The sequence below is a fragment of the Brassica napus genome, chromosome C9, assembly GCF_020379485.1.
Source record: "Brassica napus cultivar Da-Ae chromosome C9, Da-Ae, whole genome shotgun sequence".
NCBI classification, from domain to species: Eukaryota; Viridiplantae; Streptophyta; class Magnoliopsida; order Brassicales; family Brassicaceae; genus Brassica; species Brassica napus.
In genome coordinates, this window is record NC_063452.1 from 4,793,886 (window position 1) to 4,811,178 (window position 17,293).

The following is a 17,293-nucleotide window of genomic DNA, read 5'->3' on the forward strand; positions in this document are numbered from 1 at the left end:
CCATTTACCACCATTGTTGGAGCCGTTGTTCTTATTCTCAATGACTCTTTTTCATTATTTCATTCTTCAGGTGAGTCATATATGAGTTTGGTTTATTTGTAATAACAAACAAACTATAAAAAAAAATCATGTGGTTAATGAAACACAGGCGCAGGATATCATAGCCATCAACTTGTTATGTGCATATATTTAATATTTTCCCTGCTATGCACATGTCCCCTAATTTCCTTATACTTCAGTAAGGAACAGTTGTCGCACAGGTTAAACCAATAAGTACAAGACACGTGACGAAGCACTGACACTGTACGATGATGTCGATGGCCATTTTGATACTGATTCTTTTTGGCGTGCTCCTCCTTTCAATACTGTTCTTCCTCTCTTACTGTCCTAAGATTAATAATAAAAAGAGGCAAAAAATGTACTAATTTTTAAAACAATAACCACTGAGATAGTGACAAATCGCAGCCTCTCTAGTTCCTATGCTTCTCTTGTTTATGATAAGTTCATCAGAAACTCGTCACACCATGGTCAGGATCAGGAATATCAATTTCGTTTCAATATTTAATGAGAATATCTCAAGGTATTGTAAAATATACCATGTATAAGTTAACGTCTTTAGATTAAGTTTGTATAAAGATTTCAATTTCTTTCTTCTCTACATTGATGTGCTGTTTCTTTTGTATACATATTTTTTTTTATGACTTCCTGTATTTTACATTGAATTTGAGAGTATACATGTTTTTTTGTATAAGGAGAGTAACATGTTTGTTTTCGGTACATTCTAAAAAATCTACACCCATTAAAACCAAAAAAAGAAGAAGTAATTCACCCACTTTAGTTTGTATCTTTAGAGTAAAGCTAAAAGAATTTGTACCAAGTATCCATAAATAATTACAGGGGTCCTGCAACACTAAAAAATAGAGGAATAAAAGACTTATGTTCAAAGATGCTGCAAGCAAAGTCGTGTCTACTTTGAAGAGAATGGCACTGGTTTTGGACTTTCCTATAACAAGTAAACCTAGAAGTAATCTAATTAACAAAGGTTTTAAACCGATGTGTTGCTTTTTGTCTAGGCAAGAATGCTCATGCAAGAAACCTTAGAAGCTAGCACATCAGAAAAGGAATCATATATATATGCTTCATATATTTTCACGTAATTTTAAAGTTCAGTAAACTCTCTTAAGTAAATCTAACTCGTCCTTAATTTCCAAGTGTTTTGTTCTCTAGTAACCATGACATAGTAAATGTTCAAACACGAACCATTATTTTTTTTTTCTTTTTTATCTTTCTCACAGTTCCTCACCCTCTCCCAAAATTTTCTGTATTAGTGGAAATTTTTCAGATATTCGTTTTTCTTTCTTTCCTCTTATTTTTTGCCAAAACAGGGTAAATAATACTTTTTCTTTCCTATCGATTATAAGAACATGATTATTGGAGGTTCTTAGAGTGGGGTTCTTATCGGAATATAAGAACCCATCTCTTAACTTTTAAGTAAAAAAAGTTAAGAACCGGCTCTTAAAACTATTATTTAAGAACCGGTTCTTAGCTTTTTTAGTTAAAAGTTAAGACACGGGTTCTTATATTCCGCTAAAAATTCCACCGTAAGAACCTTCTAATAATCATGGTCTAAGGCACCCATATTTCGTACGGCCATTATTCTAATGTAACTTACCACTCCTCGTAACAAGGTGGCTCCGCCACTGGCCAGGATCGTCTTTTTCTGAAGTATATTTTTGTTTTTGACTAAATTTTTCTGAAGTATATTTGTCAATAGTTGAAATACTATAACAGCTGGTACACAACTATAATCGTTATTATTTATTATTATCTCCTTACTTCAACCATAACTTTTTTCTCAAAATATTGTTAATCATCATAGTTTTTCTGACTAGCGTGAGGGAGAAATATCTGATATAAATTCTATACTATTATTTGCGAAGTAAATTTTTGCAACAGAGCTCTCACGTTAAAAGTTAGACCAGTTAATATTGTTTATACTCTTAATGAATAATTATATAAATTAGCAAAAAATAAAAACGAATTTCAAATCTATCTGACTAAAAAAATGATTAAAATTAATAATAAATCGTTTATACCCTTAATGAATAAATATTTAATTTGAAAATAGTTACTATTAAATTTTTGCAAAAAAACTCTCATGTTAAAAGTTAGAGCGGTTAATATCGTTTATACCCTTAATGAATAATTATATAAATTAGTCAAAAATAAAAACGAATTTCTATTAATAGTATTATATTTATATATTATATAGATAATTGACTATAAATAAATATAATAAAATTTTCAAAAATAAAAACATGTTTTACAACATAAGATAATTCTTAGATATATTCTGTTATTATCTGAAAATAATATTTTATTATAAAATTTATAGTTAGATATAAAAAAATTTATAATTAAATGCTAATCAAATAAATAAATATATTTTCTAAAATATCTGTGAATGTTTTTAAAATTTAACACAACAATAAGCATATATATACTTTGATAAAAACTAATGAATATATATATTAATAAAATATATGTGAATATTTTTAAAATTTAACACAACAATAAGCATATATATATTTTGATAAAAACTAATGAATATATATATTAATAATGTTTTATTTATATGTTATATTTGATAATTGACTATAAGTAAATATAATAAAATTCTAAAAAAATAAAATATATTTTTAAAACATTGTATTCTTATCTGAAATAATATTTTTTATTATATAAAATATAAAATTTAATGTTTGATTTATCTTTTTAAAAACATAATTAATAATTTATTATGTTGCTTTTGATTTAATGGTTATAAACATATAAATATCTATAAGAACACTATGCCCATATGTGCGGGCAGAACAACTAGTTTCTAAATATTTAGTAGTTTCCTTAGAAGGCATGAAAATATTAGAGGACATTACATATCTATCTATCTATACTATTATTTGCGATTTCGCATTCGAGGTTTCACGTTAAAAATTAGACAAACTAAATACATAGTTATCTTTAATGAATACTTAAATTTAGTTTAATATAATTTTAATACAATTAACCGTTAAACATGAATTAATTATAACAAAAATATTCAAAAAATAAAAATTGACAAAACAATTAATATATATTGTATTATTATCCAAAATAATAATATTTCAGTAGATAAATTTTTGAACATATATTTATTAAGAATTCTGAAATAAAAAAATTTATTAAATAGTCTCGATAATTATAAGTTTATATATTAGCTATGCTTTGATAAACATAGTTCAAGATCTTGATAATTAATGAAAACAATTTAAAAAAAAAACACAACCAAAATTGTATATAAAGAGATTTATAAAATATTTACATAACAAATAATATATATATATGATTTAGTGAAAGACTGCATCATATATAAATAGTTTTATGTTAAATTTGTTATTGATTTTGTAAGTGTATGACCATAAATTATTTTGTTGGTCTTTAAATTAGTAATGTATTTATTAATAAATATTAGTAAGATAATTATGTCCGCATTGCAAAAATATGAATCACTCAAAAGAAAATCTGGCTGGTTGTTTCTAAGAAATAGAAAACAAGAATTATCTTTGCACAAAAAAGAAGAATTATCATGTTTCTTTTTGTGGCATCCAATTATTCTGATATGTGGTGAGGAGAAGATATGGACAGAACATATATATATTCTACACTTAATTTTATTATTACCAAGAACACAAATAAAAATAAGAATAACAACATTTTATTGTGGCCCATACCAAAAGAAAACAAATAAAAACTAAAGAAACTTGCCCTTTCCTTCTCTCACAGACCATTCTAGGGTTCCTAAAATTCCCCACTTACCTTTTTCTCTTTCCCTTTTTGTCGAATTCCAGCTCTCTTTTTTTTCTCTTCATCAGCTTGATTCTCCTTTGAATCTATCAACAAATCTCTCACAATGATCATTTCCTAAGAAATTTTTGATTTAACATTAAATTTTCTTCACTACTACCTTACCTCTTCTTTAGTTTCTCTGCCGACACTTAAAACTTTCTCTTGGGTGAGATCTCTCTCTCTCTCTCTTTCTCTCTTTTATGACTATGTTAATCCATCACTGGCTGGTTTAGGGTTCCAATCTTTACAGATCTTGTGGCCGAACCAAAAGAAGTTCAAAGAGGAGAAATGGTGAGAGGAAAGATAGAGATGAAAAAAATAGAAAACGCGACGAGTAGACAAGTGACTTTCTCAAAAAGAAGAAATGGTTTGTTGAAGAAAGCTTATGAGCTCTCCGTACTCTGCGATGCTCAAGTCTCTCTCATCGTCTTCTCTCAGAGAGGAAGGCTATACGAATTTTCTAGCTCTGAGTATGCTTCTTTAATTCTCTTCTCAATTCTTTAATTTACTTTTATTACTGTTTTGTACTATTATTTTGTCAATTAGGCATGTGTCTAGTCTGAATTTTTCTGAATCATGGCAATTGGCTAAATCTACTACCTTAGATTTTGTTACTTGATGAGATTAGATCCTTGTCTGAATCCTAAAGATTTTCCTTTCTCCCCCCTATTAATACAACATATTTTCTATAGTTCAATATTCACTTGGTGAGGAAGCTAGACAAACTCATTTTCCTGATCTACCTGAACTTTTCATATAAACTATTTGTGTGTCTAGGGTTTCAAAAAATTTCTTGAAAGTGTGAACAAAAAAAAACATAGGAACTAGCTTTAAATGGAATCAAACTATAATCTAGATGATTATTTAGTGTGATCCGTACCAACTTGCATATTTTTTTACCCATTGGTCTATTGATAATGAAAATAAGTTTTACTTTTTTATGCCCCTAGTTAGGTTTGTGTACTATCGTTTTTGGTTTTCGTTATGTCTTTGTTTGGGCTCCACTTTTGTAGGCATGCTAATTATGTGTGCTCTTCTCCATTTGATTAAGGTGTTCTTGCATACTATTTCGCAGTCTCTGTATAGAGCCTGTATTTTGGAGTAATACTTTATAATCAAGAAGAAACCAATCAAAGCTTGACCAAAACAAATAATCAAAGCATGTACTGTAATCAAAGATCTAAGTAGATAAGGCATGTGATCGTTTTTCTATGATAGTATATTTTTCAAATTATATGTTAACAAATGGATAATATGGTTCTAGATTCAATTATTTGATTTTGGGAAAAATTTGCAAAAACAGTTTGAATTTACTTAATAAAGGAGAAATTATAAGAAGAGTCATTATGCATTCATATGGCATGGGTTTAATAGTTACTTGCATATAGAGTATTATTACCAATAGCCAAAAGACATTGTACTACAACTTGTAGCTAGGGCGTTAGGTAAATCTTTACTAGAAAAGGTAGATTTTCAGGTTTCGTTGCCACACGTGTTATCTTAAAAATCAGATGTAGTAGATTTAATTAGAGATTAAACACAGAAACAATGAAGATACATGAATTCTAATTTCTAAAAAGATGTTATGTTTTGATCATCAGCATGCAGAATACGATCGAACGTTACCACACGTACAGAAACGATCATGAAACCAGCATCCAGTACTCAGAAATTTACATCCAGGTTTGTTACCAATTTATTCTTCTTTTCTTTTATCTAGATATTATTTTTTACCTCTCTTTTATGTAGATGTATATTTTGGCTGATGTCCTAGATTTGTTTTTTTTTGGAGCAACATGATGTTGATACTTTTACTGACTTTTCCCTTGCCTACCAAACCAAAATCTTGAAAGATATGTTAGCACTAGGTACACTGTGGAACATTTGAAACGATTTTTAAATGATGATGTTCAACAGTTTGTATTCGCCATATACTCAAAGATGTTTTACTTCCTTTTGCGTCTTATGATTTCGTTTTGTGGGCGTAATGTAGCAATTGAAGCAAGAAGCAAGCCACATGATCGCAAAGATTGAACTCCTTGAGTTTCACAAGCGGTATAATGCCTTAGCTTTTCTTTTTTTTTTGGTTTGTTTCCACCATCTCTTAGATTTAACTTTAAAATTAAACACCAAATAAAACAGAAAGAAATCAAAGCTTTCGTTTGTGGTTAACGTTTGCATTTATATATAGTTTACAAAGTATTTTATGAAAACACTACAAAATGTTTTATGTAAAAGATGTGATGTTTATACAATATATAAAAGATCATGTAAAAGCAAATGCAACAATTGCTTTAGAAACAATCATGGAAACCTAGCCTTAATAGCGCCATTAATGTATTATATTTGTTAACGAAGTTGTCTTGTTGGTGAATTTAAGAATTACTCTTTACTAAATATTGCCCTATTATTGGTACAAAACCCTTGACATATATATATATATATATATATATATATATATGTTGAGTATATATATATATATATATATATATATATATATATATATATATATATATATATATATATGTTGAGTATATATATATATATATATATATGTTGAGTTGAATTAATATATTTAGACTTAACTGATGGTAACATATTTCACAACTAGTCTGGATTTTATAACAAATCAAAATTTCTATTAAAAATACTCATCATACTACGCAAGTTACAATCTGCAGTGGGGGAATATGAATCCAAGAAAAGCTATATGTGATATCATATAAAAGAACTACTAAGAAGTTTTTTAACAAAATTATGCAGTCGTTAGGCCACCATTAGCCGGGGTGTTTACCCCGGTGCTTAACTTAAAAAAAAAAAAAAATGGAAGCAGAGCGCTTAAACAAGCGCAGTAAGCGCCGGTTGTTTCCACTGTTTGCGGGCTCCAGTGACACGTGGCGGCCCGCGATTGGTTCTTTTTTAATTTTTGTTTTTAATTAGACAAAAAAAAAATTAAGTTAATCATGCCCTTAACTCCCTTTTGCGTGTGTATAGGAAGCTATTGGGTCAAGAACTTTCTTCTTGTTCTCTTCCAGAACTTCAAGAAATTGATAGTCAACTTCAAAGAAGTTTGGGCGAGGTTCGAGCAAGAAAGGTATATATTTCATCTATTTTAATATTTATGACGATGTTATCTTGCAAAAATATACACGTACAATTTGAGATTAATATGTTCCCATCTCAACCGTCTAGCAAGTTATTGTCTTCATTTAGATACGAACTTGAACACGGATTTTTTGCAGTGGTTTGGCGACATATGTTAATAAATTAACATCGATCCAGCAGACTTATGTGCAATTTCTATATTAGTGTTTGTATCATGGAAATGAAAATAGTTGGCATTTTTGTAGGCTCAGATGTTCAAGGAGCAGTTGGAGAAGCAAAAAGCAAAGGTACAATCCTATTTACTATATTAACTAGAAGATAACTCACGCGAAAGAGTGAGTTTTTATAATAATGTTTATTTATTTATTAAATGGTTTTAACATTTTGCAATACTACACTTTTTATTAATTATAAAATGATGAATACAAATGTTGATCTCTTAAATATATCATCGTTGTTGAATAGTTAACGTAATACATCTCATTTTAATTATTTTAAGACTTCATATACACAAAAAGAAATTAAGTTTTGCTGCTGACACAAATCACCAAAACCAAATATGCAACATCGATTGTATAACGACGAAAGGGGATTAGTTTTTTTGATCTCGATTTGTTTACTATTGACTCTCCATAAATGATTTTATTTTTCACCTCTATAAAATTATGTTTTCGTTCCCGTATTTGTTTCATTGATATGAGTTAAGTTTCTTTTTTAACTTTTTTTATGAATTCGGTGAATTACATAAGTGTCAATTAAAAAAAATAGACATCTGTAAAAATTAGTTTCACTCCAGATACATATCTAATAATCAAAATTTTGAAAAAAATTCACCGCGAAACTATATTAACAGGTTAGTGTTCAAATCTAATATATCAAGCTGTTATATAATATAAGTACATACTCTAATTATAAATACATGTCTAGTATATATTCACCAGCTCGGTCTAAAAATCATCTAATTCAAGAACAACAAAACAAATTACTTATTTACCAGTTCGAGTAATATCTGAATCCGAACGCGTAATATCCGAACCCGAATGGATATCCGAAGATAATCAAACATAAGTATACTTAACCCTATATTTCTAGTTTATTTCTCTCATTTTATTTAAAATATTTATATTAATGATGCGTATTGCTCAAAATTAGATAATATACATATAATTATGGACAAAATCATTTGCTACTCACTTAAAATACATATCAAGCTCTTGTTTCTTGCATTAACAAAAATCGCATCTAAAATTTCAAAACAACAACTAAATTAATGTCTCTCTAACCTATTAATAGTTTAGTCTTTTAAAAATTAGAAAACCAGCTAAGTTAAAATTTATTTTAAATAAAAAAACATAAACAATGAATAATTTATTTATTTTTTCTTCAAAATTTAAATATACGAACCCAACCCAAAATATTCGAACCCGACTCGAAATGTAAAAATACCTGAATGAGTTCTATACCTTTATACTGAAATACCCGATACGAACCCGAATGTGTATCCGAACTCCCACCCCTACGATATATAATTATTTGTATCTTACTTGAACAAAAAAAAGTTAAACCATTGATCACAAAATTTTCAATGTAGGACTTTTACCATTTTTAGTAATTTATAGTCGTTTTTTTAATTCAAAATATAACATATAAGGAAAAATCTAAATATTTATTATTATATGTTTAATGTGATTTTTAATTTTCTTAATAGTATAAAATTAAACAAAAAAATAGAGAGGTTAAAAAAATTGTTATCAAATATGTATTATTCATAATCATTAATTGTCATATATATGTCAACCATATTAGGTAATTTTGTTGTTTTTATTTAAGGAAAGAAAAAATATTTTTTTTTACAATACTAATTAATTTGATAGTTAGTTCAATAAAAATCATAGTATATGTTTATATGAACCAACTTATTTTTCTAATAATTCTAAGAATCATTTTTCGTGATGACATGTAGCTACGGAAATATGTTGTAATGCTTCATGATTAATATATAGGAGATAATGTGTATATATAGTTTTGTTTATTAGCATTATATATCTTAATGGTGAGATAATGTATCTTCGTTTCAGGGAAAACAACTGTTAGAAGAGAATGTCCAGTTACATCAAAAGGTAATTGATCTCCTTTCCCTCTAGACGTAGTGTTGTATACTGGTAATATATCATACCATCCAACTTAAAATTACGTATCTTATTCTTATGAATTAAAATGCTGAAAATATTATCTAATTACCTCTATTTTTTTGGAAAATTTAGTTTCAAGTGTTTCTTTTTGTCGATTTTGTTTCAAATTGGTTATTTTTCTTTAGCTTATTATGTGATGGAGTATATTTTTGTTTTCAAGGATTTCAAGGAAAAACAAGATTTTTCACTTATTTATGCTTACAATGAGTTCAAATGAAAAAATGATATATATTATTTTGGATACCAAATTCATTAATTTCATCATCATTTTCCTTGAGACAAATTCATAATAAAAATTTTGTGTAGTTGATGAAATTACAATCTCTATTATGTACAGAATGTTATAGATCCATGGAGAGGGTCGATTGATCAACAAAAGAAATTCAGAGTTATAGACCTGAACTTGTAAGAAGCCAGAAAATATCGCAAACAACATTATATTGTATGTTTATTCAACCATGCAAATCTTAAAATTCTTCGTAAATCATGAAGAATGATTTGTAATATGATCTTATGATTGTAGTTCTTATACAGTTAATACGAGAATAATACCTATAATCAAATTTTCTTACTTTAATTTTTCTTACTGTAGTGAACTCTTTGATTAATCAAGGTTTTGTTGTTCAAAAAAGAAATTTATCTTTGAAAATAAATAGTTTTATCAAATTAATTTTTAAAAGTGTTTTCTAATTTTTTTTTATAAATCTTAAGTTTTTGTATAAAGTTTACCATCTTATTGATTTCACGATGTTCTCAAAATTGTTTTTGATATAAAAATTGCAAAACAAATATTTCCCAACAACAAAAATTTTAGTCTATACTAAATAGAAGAAATAATATGTTTATGTTGGTATCCACTTCAACTAAAAAAACTGTTCTAAAATAATACCATTTGATCATGTTAACTAAATTTTACTAAGAGCATCTTCCAAAGAGGTATTTGAAAGACTTTTGACATAAGTTTTTAAAATTCTTGAGATTTTTTATTAAAATATTTTATTTAGATAAAAAAAGTTTCTAGCTTTCTACCATAATTTGCCACGTCAACCTTCTGATTTCTGCTTCCTTTTGAACCAAATATTGACAAACCCGATATTAAGTTCGGCCTTATCAATGAGCTCAATTTAAACAGGCCCAAACGATGAGTGTTCAATTCTACCATTTTTACAAAGCCGACGTTAATGTGGGAGAAACCGCAATTAAACTTACTCGAAAGATTCTACACCTCCCTTCATCTGGCACTATATGAAGATTTGAAATAGGGCATCTGGCACTAGGTGTATTAGACACAAAATGTCTCACATCGGTAATTAAAAGAGATCTTAATCAATATATAAAATAGATGAACTAATCCACTAGCTTATCATTTGTGTCTACTATACATCTAGTGCCAAATGTTCTACCCTATTTCAGATCTTCATTTAATGAGCATATCATGCACACTTGAATCAAAGTCTCATGCGCCAATGGTCTCTAAACATATATATGTAGTATCGCAAGTCGAAACTAAGCTTTATGCCTTTATCTAACCTTCAAGTTTTACGCTACAAATCTCGAAAATAAATATCAAAATGTAGGATTTTTTTTCGTTACACTTAAGGATAATCCCAAATTAGTCAGAGCTAGTATATATCTCAAGTATTTTCATACAATTTACCAACAGAACATTTAATCCCCACGAACTGGGCAATCAATATAATATTTGCAATATGAACATCATTTAATAGATTTTTGGTCAAGCCTATCAACATCCTGATTTTTTTAAATGGTAGCAAAGATAGATCCTACAGTCCTCACCATGTGACCTGCTCTTATCTTATATTTTTGCTGCTTATTTTGAACTTCCCGCCCAACGGTCGATAGTTTAGCTGGACAATCGACACACAAGCTATGACAAGTATAATATGCTCATATGGGATTAAAATATACACACAAACAAATATCTAAATAAAGCGACATTTAATGTACGTAAGTAAACCTTTTGGGACGATAGTTTATTTATACATTGTAAAATTTGGATATAATTCAGTATATTAGGGTTGAGATATCCCTGGCCTTTTGCTTAATTGTGGTGAATATTTAATCTGAAACAGTAAGTTATAAATGTCAATTTAAGATGATAAAAGAAATTTTTGTTGATGATATGAGTTTGTAACTGTCATACGAGTTTTGTAATGATTTAAATTCCACAATGAAGTTTGTATGTCTAAAATCTAAATAAAAGAATATTTATAACATTAGCAAAAGGTAGATATATATATATATATCAAACTATTCACCATGCATTATACATTGCATGAGCGGTGTGACTGCCACTGGTGTCTTCATTACGACAGATGTAGCTTCAGTCTTCACGTAAATGTCTCGGGTCCATGCAAACTATATCTTTCGTATTGTCCTTTTACAACTTTACAAGGTTCTCTTCTCCTTTCCACTTTTCTTTTCTCTTTCCTCTTTAAAAATAAACATATATTATATATATATATATATATATATATATATATATATGCTTCAAAGAAATATTCTACTTACGTTCCTTAACCTAATTATTTTTGACAATCGTCAGAATTATTTATGGTCTCGGATGCACGAACTATACATGAGATTCCTTTTGAAATATACGTACGTTTTTGTACTCATCGTCAACGTCATAATTGTCAAAGGCTTTTTGAAAAGTTGTTGCTTCATGTCTGTAACTCTGTGTGTTAATTTTTTATTATTAATTTGGATGCTTTCCATTTTACCATATAGTGTCAATAGATTTAACAAATTAAGACACATCAGGTCGAACAAAAGATGAGATAAATCGAGTCGAATATATATCCAGACTGGCTTTATCTCTAATTCAACTTTTCGTCAAGATGGGTAAATAATTAGTTAGAAAAACATGAGTAAATTCATTCTACTGTCCATATATTTAATTATAAAATGGTGAATTTCGTCACATCACCATATAACTATATGCCCTGTTCTTGAACGCGCTAGGCGCTAGTCGGGCGGTCGGGCTGGGCCTAGCGCCTAAAGAGAAAATCGGGGATTAATCGGAAATTATGCGGGGCGGAATTTTTAGATGGTTTACTGTGTTATAAAACATGTTAATCTTTAATTGTGTGTAACATTAATACATTTTCATGTTTAAGATTGTATAAAACACACAAATAGAATATATAAACTTAATATAGTGTATTTTTCATCAAAATTATGAATACAAATGATATTTATAAAATTTTAGATCAAATAAAAAATAAAAATATTATTAAAAAAATAAAAATAAAAAAAAAATAAAAAAAAATAGATTAGGCGGCCGCCTAGGCGGCTAGGCGGTCATTTAGGCGGCTAGGCGGTCATTTAGACGGTCTAGGCGGAAAAAAATCGGATATCCGATTTTTTTCACCGATTTGGCATAAATCGGAGCGAAATAGTGACGCGCAGCGCCTAGGCGGCTAGGCGGCTGATTTTTAGAACATGGACTATATGTCATATTTCTTATGGGCGAATATTTCCTTCAGCGGAAAGTGTGAGCTGTGTCATATCGTCAGAGTCAGAGAGTTGCTTAAAAGCCTTTAACTGTTGTTTAGCTTTATGTTTGCATGTTATTTATATTTTGGTGTATCTTTATGTGAACGGAAAGATCTTTGGTTTCACTAAAAATGGATTCTAAAATATATCTCCTATATATTATTTGTGAAACATTACAACTTCTTTTTGTAGCCACATGTCATCACTAGGATGATTCTTAGAATTATTAGAGAAATAGGTTGATTCATCTAATTATATAATAAGCTTTTTATTAAACTAACCATAAATTCATTATTAATGTCATTTATTATTTCCTTAAATAAAGATTACGGAATTGCCTAATGTGGGTAAAGTATATATGACAATTAATAATTTTGAATAATAAAGATCTGATAAAAAAATGTATCTTCTATCAAATTTGTTTAATTTAAAACTATTAAAATAATTTTTAAAAAAACACAATAACCATATTATAAAAATTTAGATTTTTCTGTATATTTTATATTTTGAATTTTTAAAAATGACTATAAATTACTAAAACTGTTAAAAGTCTCACATTCAAATTTTGAGATCCATGGTTTAAAATTTTTGTTATGATAAAATACAAATGATTACAAAATCATATAAATAAAAGTCTAATTTAATTAATCATTAAGATTTAAAATATATATGTATATATATCATTCTAAATTAAACTATAAACCATATTGAATAAATAAATATTTTAGTTTCAAAATTTACTTTGAATAATTTTTTTTGATAAAAGTTTTGAACTAACATTGATAATTTTTTTTAAATTATCAATTACTAAAATTATTAATCTCACAATGAAAATTTTGTTATCAGTAATTTAAAGTTTTTGCTATTAAAAATACACATGATAAAAAAACATATGAGTAGAAAACATCATTAAAAAAAAATAGACATTAATATTAAAAATATACTATGTATGTTAATATCATTTAAATTTAATTACATATCCTATCAAATTTTTTTAAAAAATGTTTGGATTAATAAAATTGATTTATACGTTCGCACCAATTTAATTATATATGTAATAGTTACTGACTTTTAATTATTCAAGGCGCGGATCTTAATCTAGTATTTCTCTTATTTGGTCTTATGGCACAAAAAATGTAACTATATGCAGTACACGTAGTAGCGTTCCAAAAAAAAAAATGCAGTACACGTAGTATATGAGAGTAGGAGACCAAATTATAGTTCTAACTTCTATCTACATCACATTTATGATAAGGAAAATATTACCTGTAACGTATGAGATAACGATGAACAAATTATATATGCAGAACATACTGGAACTTCTAGCCTTTATATAGTAAGAAGAAAAAAAAACTACTGAACACGTTTGATTACATTCACGATCTATCAAGATGTAAATTATGTGAAACAAACCAATTGATTCCTAAACACTAGTTGTCTAACATTATAATTTAAATTCCTGTAAAATTTATAATCAGAACTTTACAATTAAAATGTAATGCTAATGTGCCATAAACAAAATTCGAACAACAAATAGTTCTATGCCCAAAATGTTTCTTGTCACAAGAGTCAAGACCCAAATAATAGTATAAGCTGCTTTAGGATGGGTGTATAGTATTTTTTAAACGAATACGACTATCCGAAATTAATTCAAATATTTCCCATAGACACTTGATTGTTAATATTTTCAAGTTTCAAAAACATATAATATTCAAAACACTCATGAATGCTACTATTCTTTAGTCTACCATACCATATGCAAAAATGTTGGAATACCAGGGGGACAAAAACATCTGAAATTGACAGATCTATCTAGCAAGCACCATACCAGTCCACACCACTCCACATTTTTAAAAACATTAATTTATTTTAGGTTATTAACGGCTACAAAATTATTAGAAAATTAATATAATCAAAATCAATAAAAATAAAAACCAATCAATACCCGCCATGTGGAATACGTTTACCTACGTGGACACCTCAAACTCCTTTCGCGAAACAAAGAGGACGAGTCGTGGCGGGTGGTCCCCACATTTGAAGCGCATCTCGTCACGTGAACTCCCCACGTGCCACTGACATCATCGTTTCTCCTAAACGGCGCCGTTTTTTCTCCACGTGTCGTAGTACTCCGCCGTCGTTTCAGCCACGAGGGCTTCGAAGATTCCTCTCTCGAGCTCCGTCACGATTCCTTCGCCTTCAAACGCCAGCTCCGACTGTGTCGCCGTCTCCGGGAAATCTCCGGCCACAAGAACATCAACATCTTCGAGAACCAATGCGCGTTTGGCGATTGGTGAAACGTGCGTTTGCGATTGTCTCTGAAAAGTAGGGAACTTTGATGATGCTCTGTTTCTCGACGATGAATCTTTGTTCTCGATGGTGTGAAGAGCATTGTTGTTGTTACTTGTTGCTGGTGATCGAGCAAACGGCTTCTCCTGCATTGTCTGTGGCGGCTTCACTAATCTCGACTTAAAGTTCTCAGCTTTCTTGCGTTTCTTCCCAGACTTGCTCTGTTTTTCGCCTTGCTCTGTTCCTTGTAGCTCTTCTTGCACTGTTTGTAATCTGGGCTCGTCTTGAACCTTGGGAGCAACGTTTGTAGCCTTAGAAGCTTTCTTGGGCTCGTGAACCTCACGTGCTCGTTGTTCTTTGTTCGTAATATCAGTTCCCATTCTTCTTCTCCGGCTAACGTTCTCCTTCAGCTGCATCACTATCTTCCTCGCGTAATATCGAGGACTCCTATTCTCTTTATCCTCCACGTGTATCAGATGAAGTGAAGAACGTTGGTGTTGGTAAGAGTTGACGTCGAGGGATCTTCTTCCGAGTGAAATCCTCGGCGTCTCGGGGAGAGATCGTGTGCCTCCGTCGACAGAGTTTCTTTGGAGTGAGTAATGTCTGTGTTTGTTTGTGTGAGTAGAAGAAGAAGATGGAGTAGGAGATGAGATGTAGTTGTCCGGAACAAGATCAAGGCCCATGAGCCTAGCGACCAAAGTTGGTGTCTTTACACTCGGAGAGTAAGATTCAGTGGCTGCAAGAGACGATGATGATGATGATGATCTTGCTTGTGGTTTGGTCTTGATTTTAATACCCAGCTGCAGTTTATGAATAAAGGAAGAAACTTTTGAGGAACCCAAGAAGATAACAAAACATAGTATTTTTAAAAAAATTTAGTTACTAACGGATATGTTGAGGTTTCCATCTTTTCTGGTAGGTGAAAATGGAGTCTCTTCCACATCTACACCTGAGTTTGATTTTAAAGAGAGAGTGTAAGTAATGTTATGTAGAGATTTGAGAAGTGGAAAGTGGAGAAAAGATGGTGTACCTTTGGGGAGATGAAGATGGTGATGGTTAATGGGGAACTGTAAATGTTGCAAGTCGAAAATGCTAAAGACACCACTCATGCATCCCGCCGCCGTTGCAGTGTCTCCGGCGGGGGAGGAGGACGGTGGAGTTGCTTTGATGTCTTTCCTTGACTTGCTTGTGGGTTTCTTCTTGCCTCCTACACCGAGCCAAGACCAGTCTCTTCCCATTTTTTTTTCGGTTTAAGAGGGGTTTGGCTATGTTGTTTGTTTGTTGGTATGGTTTGTGACTTGTGGAAGAAGGAGCAAGCAATATGGAGTGGGGGAAATGTTTTTTTTATTATATGAGATTAAGATTATAATATTACATAGCTGAGAGAAAGTGGATCCATGAAACCGTATAAATAAATATTATCTTTCTGTTTGTATCCATTTTGATAGGGTGGGTGGCTTTCTTCTTTTCCCTTCGTAGGCTTTTTAATCAGAACAAGTTTGTCAAATGTAAAATCAATTAATATTTTGAAAAAGATGAAGAAATGGCTCTTTGTAATTAAAATAAGGATAACGTTTTTGGTTAGAAAAGGGCAAGTAGGAGGGGGCCTGCTGGTTTTGGCTTCTCTAGAATATATATACGTTTGGTATGATGTCGATATCACACAATGTAATATAGTTTATGTAAATGTCCTTGTTTTGTTTTTGGATAAAACACATTTCGAGCTATTTTCTACAAATATTCAAGAGTTTTTTCTATAAATATATCATGGGGGGTACGCAGAAGCTTGCCTGATGCAACATAAAATGGTTTTTGGAATATAAGATAGGGTTTAATGTCGTAGTATACTTGTTCTATTAGAGAAAAATATGCCCCCAAATATTCAAGAAGAGATTTGTGTTACTATAATTATTTAGTTTGGAGGGAGATGCGTCATGCACACTTTGTATAGCTTATAATTTGAAAGAGAATCTAAACCTTATGTTTGTTTTCTGTTGACAACGACAATGACAAAGATTTGTATGTTGCATCAGTGTCGAAGTTTGAAAAAAAAGAATCAGTGTATAGGAAAAGCAAAACATAATAATATATCACTCGTTGTTATCGCTCTCACTATCACCTGTTAGTATCATGATGAAAACAACAACTGAACAAGACCCTCATTTACAATAACTTGCATATTTTGGAGCTTATATTTTCTAATATGTGCCGTGTTTTTACAACTATTAGATAAAGTATTCTTTCACAAGATAGAGATTAAGACCTATAAACACAACGATAACGTTGTTCTCGGAAAAAAAACATAA

At 29.8% G+C, this 17,293-nt stretch overlaps 2 protein-coding genes across 3 annotated transcripts; one reads left to right on the forward strand and one right to left on the reverse strand.

Moving 5' to 3' along the window:
* Positions 1–3,757: 3,757 nt before the first annotated feature.
* LOC125575250 (MADS-box protein AGL42-like) lies at positions 3,758–9,740 on the forward strand. 2 transcript variants are annotated; one of them, XM_048769797.1, is made up of 8 exons: positions 3,759–4,051; positions 4,136–4,355; positions 5,487–5,568; positions 5,879–5,940; positions 6,880–6,979; positions 7,236–7,277; positions 9,069–9,110; positions 9,520–9,740. In XM_048769797.1, the coding sequence occupies exons 2-8, from the start codon at positions 4,174–4,176 to the stop codon at positions 9,589–9,591; spliced, it is 582 nt and encodes a 193-aa protein (XP_048625754.1). In that variant the 5' UTR covers positions 3,759–4,051; positions 4,136–4,173; the 3' UTR covers positions 9,592–9,740. The 2 variants fall into 2 exon arrangements, with proteins under 2 accessions (XP_048625755.1, XP_048625754.1); XM_048769798.1 differs by having other exon boundaries at positions 3,758–4,355.
* A 4,741-nt stretch (positions 9,741–14,481) lies between these two features.
* Positions 14,482–16,675, reverse strand: BNAA09G05910D. The gene is made up of 3 exons (XM_013805655.3): positions 16,018–16,675; positions 15,875–15,936; positions 14,482–15,787 (listed from the first exon to the last, which is right to left on the reverse strand). The coding sequence occupies exons 1-3, from the start codon at positions 16,223–16,225 to the stop codon at positions 14,792–14,794; spliced, it is 1,266 nt and encodes a 421-aa protein (XP_013661109.2). The 5' UTR covers positions 16,226–16,675; the 3' UTR covers positions 14,482–14,791.
* Between the last annotated feature and the right edge of the window lie 618 nt (positions 16,676–17,293).

Excerpts from the sequence above, each read along its gene's own strand:
- LOC125575250 (XM_048769798.1), top strand. The coding sequence starts at position 4,174 with ATGGTGAGAGGAAAGATAGAGATGAAAAAAATAGAAAACGCGACGAGT. Across the intron at positions 6,980-7,235 it reads GCGAGGTTCGAGCAAGAAAG|GCTCAGATGTTCAAGGAGCA; the intron begins GTATATATTTCA and ends GCATTTTTGTAG. Across the intron at positions 7,278-9,068 it reads TGGAGAAGCAAAAAGCAAAG|GGAAAACAACTGTTAGAAGA; the intron begins GTACAATCCTAT and ends TCTTCGTTTCAG.
- BNAA09G05910D (XM_013805655.3), bottom strand. The coding sequence starts at position 16,225 with ATGGGAAGAGACTGGTCTTGGCTCGGTGTAGGAGGCAAGAAGAAACCC. Across the intron at positions 15,937-16,017 it reads CCATCTTCATCTCCCCAAAG|GTGTAGATGTGGAAGAGACT; the intron begins GTACACCATCTT and ends AATCAAACTCAG. Across the intron at positions 15,788-15,874 it reads ATGGAAACCTCAACATATCC|CTGGGTATTAAAATCAAGAC; the intron begins GTTAGTAACTAA and ends CATAAACTGCAG.